This window comes from Ranitomeya imitator, chromosome 3, assembly GCF_032444005.1.
Source record: "Ranitomeya imitator isolate aRanImi1 chromosome 3, aRanImi1.pri, whole genome shotgun sequence".
Lineage (NCBI taxonomy): Eukaryota > Metazoa > Chordata > Amphibia > Anura > Dendrobatidae > Ranitomeya > Ranitomeya imitator.
In genome coordinates this window covers 583,386,235-583,392,440 of record NC_091284.1, presented here as the reverse complement: position 1 = coordinate 583,392,440, position 6,206 = coordinate 583,386,235, and the positions used below count along the sequence as shown (strand labels likewise).

Genomic DNA, 6,206 nt, shown 5'->3' with positions numbered 1-6,206 from the left:
ACAATCCTAAAAGACGTGCAAAGATGGTTCCTCTACAAAGACAGAAAGTCTTTCAGCAGTGCCATGATTTGCACAGGTTCCAGGCTCACATGAATGACCAGATGGGCACAGAGTGCTGATCTCAACATCATCGAGTCCATCTGGAATTACTTGAAGAGAAAGATTGATTTGCACAACCTTACATCTACAGAAGATTTGTGGTTAGTTCTGCAAGATGTTTGGAACCAACACCAAGCCAAATTCCTTAGAATTGGTTTAAAATGTCATTAAAGGAATTGATGCTTTGATGCTGTTTTCAACTATTACCACTTCTATTTTTGATGGCATTTTTGGTTTGCAGCATTTTTTCCCACACTTGCCTAAAACTTTTGCACAGTATTGCATAAACTGTGCACACCTATACACACACACACACACACACACACACACAGAATAAACACATTCAGTATAAACAAACATACAGACAATACCCACAAACACAGTACTGGATAGTACACAGACTGCTGAATTCATCAAATGGAGCTAGGAGTGACAGTGATCCCCCAAGATAATCCACATTATGCATTCTGCGTAATCTCCTAAAGTGACAAGCATTTCTTCTGGAAACCCCTACTTTCTGCCTATTGGTGAAGGCCCTGGGGTGAGTGCATCTGGTACCCTCCACTACTCCGGCCCTGTGTCTGTGTAATAGATGTTTTCTAGTTTCGGGAAGTAAAGTACTGCATCTGTGTTATTTTACACCTTGGAAATAACTGAACACCAGCACCAAGTAAAAGAGACAAGAGCTTGAAATCTCTGGAGTGACTTTAAATCAGTTGATGTTTTTGCTTGGCACAGATTTCTAATTTACCAGCCTAATTCAGCGAAATGTAATGCAGCTCCTTTCAATGTGTGACAAATCTGTCTTTTGTGTAGACAAGAGAAGCAGTGATAAATACAGCACCCCCGGGGACCGGTGATATTTAGAGCAGTCAGATATGTATAATCGTATACAGTATTCAGTACAGTAGACGCCTCGATGCAAATGAAGGCACCAGCTATTCTGCTATACTTGTGCAGATAATTATCTTCCATTGCAGTTGTTTCCTTACAGCCTGATATAATCTGCTTAGTAACTGAGATCTGACCCCGTTCCTAGTAAATACATCAGTGCAATGATGCACATTGCTTACAAAATGAAATGTATTGTTCTCTGGCAGCAGCTATGTGGGAAGGTTGGGTGTAGTACTTTTCCTTTTGATCATTTCTGGAGAATATTGAACATTAACCCAGTTGTTGTTTTCCCTTTTCCTAGTTATGTAGACGTTGTAGACTGAAATGCTGGGATATTTACTGCGGCTGGTATAACCTGTTCAGCTCACCTCTTATCATTACCTTATATATACAGGTTACAATACGTATTAGTCCTTTATGGAAGCTTTATACTGAGCCGTGCAGTTTAGGATCTGTAAAGTTCTTTTTCTTGTTCTCTCGTTTCTCTCTTAGCACCAGACACATTCCAAGACGCTGCAGATGCTCAGTGCTGCAGTAACTGAACGTGGATGAGAAAGGTGATTATTCCACATCCAGCTCCTGCTCGCATTGGTGTCTTTCAGACCTTGCCCACCCCTGACTGATTGGGCTCTATTAGCCATCAGTACATTTCTCATTGGCGTCTGCATTGTAGGAGTCTATCGACTCCCTGTTTACCTTTTCCATTGGTCAAAGATGCCGTCTGGTTTATTCCCAGCACAAGTCTGTGATTGGGTACGAGAACTGAGACATCAGTTTGCTATTGGCTTTGTGTGTTAGAAATTCTAGCATTCTGTGAAGCAGACGGTTAGGATTTCCTGTGTGCAGGCATTGTAAGAAGACAGCTAAGAATGCTGTGTGACACCTGGATCCTTCACGTGTCTTCTTCACACTTGTAACTTCCCTACCGCATTGAAGTTATTGTGTAATGCAGTGACTGCTTTCTCCTTGAGATAAGATTGTGGTAGGACATTTCTTCTAGAGATGGGCAATGTGAAGAATCAAGTTACAATACTGGAATCTAAAGACAAGATTACTTATGTTACTTGATGTCATCCCATAGAATAAAGGTGAATTCATCCTTCTTTATTCATGAGAAAAGCCTTTTCTGGAATCATGGATGACAGAGCCAACAAGTTGATCTTGGCCCCGGTTCTTGCTGTACTCTTTGTAATGATTGTCTACCAGTATATATGCCCCACTGGGACCAACTCATGGCATTTTCGTGCAGGAGACTCTTTGAAAGGGGAAGCCCAGTCGTCAGAGCTTACAGGCATGGTAGAAGCTCAGTGGCAGGGTGAGGAGGATGAGAGTGAAGTTCCTGAGGATAACATCCCTCAGAAATTCCAGCCGACCTTCAATTTTTTGGCAAAAGACCTCTACAGGTTTGTGGATTTTAATATCAAAGCGGATGATGTGATTGTGTTCCTGCATATACAAAAAACAGGAGGCACCACTTTCGGAAGACACTTGGTGAGGAATATCCATTTGGAGCAGCCCTGTGATTGTAAGCCAGGACAGAAGAAGTGCACCTGTCACCGTCCAGGGAGGAAGGAGACCTGGTTATTCTCTCGCTTCTCTACAGGATGGAGTTGCGGATTGCATGCAGACTGGACTGAACTCACAAACTGTGTACCAGCTATCATGGAGAAAAAGGACAGCCAGAAGAACCACAGGTCAGTGCACTACCTATAACCCAAGTCTCAGTCTGAACTAAGGCGGTGAGAAAATAGTGACATACTCTTTTGCCTTATATTACACATATAAGACATACTCCTATAGTACACTACTTTGTGTACTGATATGTATGTTGTTGAACCCTGTGTGGGTTTGCTTACGGAATATGTAAAATATTACAGTATGTACCATGAATGCTGCTGATACACCATCATTCTTGTATACTGGGCTGTCCTCAGATGCTGAACCTGGACAGCACTCATGTGGATATCAGTTTCAGCACCATGGACAGTAACACTGCTCATCTGCCAGCTCCAGATAATATACTGCATTTGGTGGCAGCAAGGAATCAATGCTGAATACAGTTCATAGCTTGTATACAATACCTAATAGTATTGTATTTGTAGATTTAGTTACGGCTTTATAGAAGTATATATCCTGGATTGTATTGCTATTTATTTTACATACAATATTGTTTGAATCTCACAAGTCCTATAGGAATATGTATATAAAGGGAGTTTAATAAAGTACAAATACAGCATATTGGAGTATCATCAATATTCAATGAATGCCTGCAATATTCCACACTTTTATTCATCCATGAGGAAATATTATGGTAATAATGTTAGTGAAATGATATACTCACGGTCAGGACCGCATTGTTCCTATAGATATCCCTTACTAGTGAGTTCTTCGTGGGCTCCAGGCGGAGTACCCTGCTGTGAACACTGATTGTCTGCTCTTCGATGGGAGATCATGGTCCACGTGGGATGCAGTTTCTGTGTTTATTTCTGTGCGATGATTATCAGGGACCCTGCAGCAGAGTTCAGTTCTGGGAACTCCTGGCCCTCCTCATCATCAGCTGTATGTGCAGTAGGCACAATGATGGGGATGGCTGTGGGCTGTAAAGTAGCCTTCAGAGTCATTCGTGCAGCCACAGAATCTCCTGTCTCCCCTCATCATTAGCCGCATGTACGCGCAGCACGACAATGATGATGTGTCTGGGCTGTGAAGCAGCTTTGGCTGCAGAGTCTTTCATTCAGCTCCAGGATCGCCTGTCTCTCCCCGGTATTGGCTGTGTGCACTCAGCACGATAATGATGATCACTGGGGCAGTGAAGCAGCTTTCACATATAGAGTTTTTTTTACATTATGCGATTGTTCATTTCATATTTTTATGCAGCTTCATTCTGATGGATATTTTGTTTTTGTTTTCAGTGCCCCAATATAAAATGTCCAATGCCTTTTGAGTGGGATCCTCTCTTCTTCAGAAAAAATGATTTAGAGCTATATGTTTTTTACAATGAATCTTATTGTACATTTCAACTGGGTCTTCTTTACCCCATAAGATTGTTGTTTTTACCTTTTTTCATACTCCAATAATCTAATTGATACTATCACTTCACTATACTATTACTATTAAGACACAAACCTAATTTAGAAACTTGTGAAATAAGGTTTTTAACTCTACATTCATATTCAGACAAAATATATATTAACTGCGTATCCATAGAAGTGACACTTTTTCTATATACGTAGGACATGCACTATACTGTACGTACAGGAGTATTGGGACACCTATGCATTTCGCCTGTAAGAGTTTTTATGACAGCCCATACTAAATCCATTAACATGAGCTTAAATTTCTTCCCTTCTAATAAGGATCGATCTCTACTAGATTTTGGATTGTGTCTGTAGAAATTTTTTGCCCAGAAGAGCATTTATGAGGTCAGACACTGAAGTTGAAGACGAGCGCCTGGCTCACAATCTTTTTTTCCTAATTCAACCAAAAGGTGTTTGTTGAGGTTGAGATCAGAGATCTGTGTGGACAGTGAAGTTCTTCTACAACAAAGTCATCCACAATGCCTTTGTGGACCTTGTTTTATGCACTGGGACACAGTCATGCTGGAACAGAGCAGGGACTTCCCCAAATTGTTACCACAAAATTAGAAGCTATAATTGTCCAAATTGTCTTATGCTGAAGAGCTACGATTTTCCTCCAATGGAACTTCACCAAACTGTTAGCATAATATAGTCAGGCAGGTAACATTCTCCTGACATTCTCAAATGAGACTTGTCCCTTAGGCTGGGAGTTAGAGAAACATGATTCACCACTATTCAGAATATTTAGAAGGGAAGAAATTTCATGTACTAACTTGTACCAATGGTGGCATCTTATAACAGTGCCATGCTCGAATTTAGTTAGCTCTATACAGCAACCCATTCTTTCACAATTGCTTGTAAAGGAAAACTGCACAGGACTGGATTGCATATACCTGTGTAAATAGGGATGAATAAAAAAATTCTGAATTTAATGATTAAGAGATATGTCCCAATACTTTTCTCAATATTTTGTATGTATTAGACATGTATAAAATATACTCTTACACTCAGTATCTTAATTTAATACATGAATCTTTATTCAGGACATACTAGTTGCTTTTTGTCTTTCAAATATATGCAATATCATATGCATTCCTAACCTCAAATTGTCTGCTTCATAACATGTCTTTAGAAACAACCTTAGGGGTGCACGAATGTGGGGGTTGGGGTGCACGTAAGCGTCCCAGAAGCAAAGCGTCACGAAGCTAAGCGTCGTGATACAGCAGTTATTCCATGGCAGTTAGTCAGGGCAGGAGTCAAATAACCCACACTCTGCACTCCCTTCCATCCATCCTCCTGTGTTCCCTTGCAATCCTTGCAATCCACTTTCACCGCCCAATCCCCCCTCCATCACGACTCATACACATCAGCTCCTCACTTCTTCCCTCTCCCATGTACAGCTCTCATGCTCTTTTCACCTTCCTGAAAAACTTCAGTCAATCTTGCCCAAACACTCTGCACAAAAAACTTCATACAATTCCAAAAATTACTTGCTTTTTATCTTCCTACTCCTACTGATTTCAAGGGACATCTCCCACAACCCTGGTCCACCATCCACCAACCTCAACCCCTACCCTACCTCACATCGAAACCTTAATAATCTTACTAATATTAATTGCACTCCTTCATCTCCTTCTTTTAATTGGGCCCTTTGGAATACACGATCTGTATGCAACAAGCTTCCTTTCTTACACAATTACTTTCTGAAAAACTCTCTGAATCTGTTGGCCCTCACGGAAACCTGGATTCAGGATTCTGACACTGTCTCTCCTGCTGTCATTTCCCATGGTGGCTTACAATTCTCACATTCCCCGAGACCCACAAACAGACCTGGTGGTGGAGTCGGCATACTCCTGTCCCCACAATGCACTTTCCAGGTCATCCCCCCAGTTCCATCACTCTTATTCCCTTCTTTTGAAGTCCACACCATCAGGCTCTTTCGTCTCCTCTCCCTCAGAGTAGCGGTCATATACCGGCCCCCAGGCTCACCCACCCACTTCCTTGACCATTTCTCTGCCTGGCTGCCGCACTTCATGTTCTCAGAACTACCAACCGTTATCCTGGGAGACTTCTACATCCCCATTATCAGCCCCACTTCCACATCTGCATCCCAGCTTCTATCACTAACCACTTCTC

General features: G+C 41.6%; 1 protein-coding gene across 1 annotated transcript; it reads left to right on the top strand.

Moving 5' to 3' along the window:
• Window positions 1-1,814: 1,814 nt before the first annotated feature.
• On the top strand, window positions 1,815-2,706 carry HS6ST3 (heparan sulfate 6-O-sulfotransferase 3). Its single transcript, XM_069759666.1, has one exon. The coding sequence runs from the start codon at window positions 2,104-2,106 to the stop codon at window positions 2,704-2,706; it is 603 nt and encodes a 200-aa protein (XP_069615767.1). The 5' UTR covers window positions 1,815-2,103.
• Window positions 2,707-6,206: the final 3,500 nt, after the last annotated feature.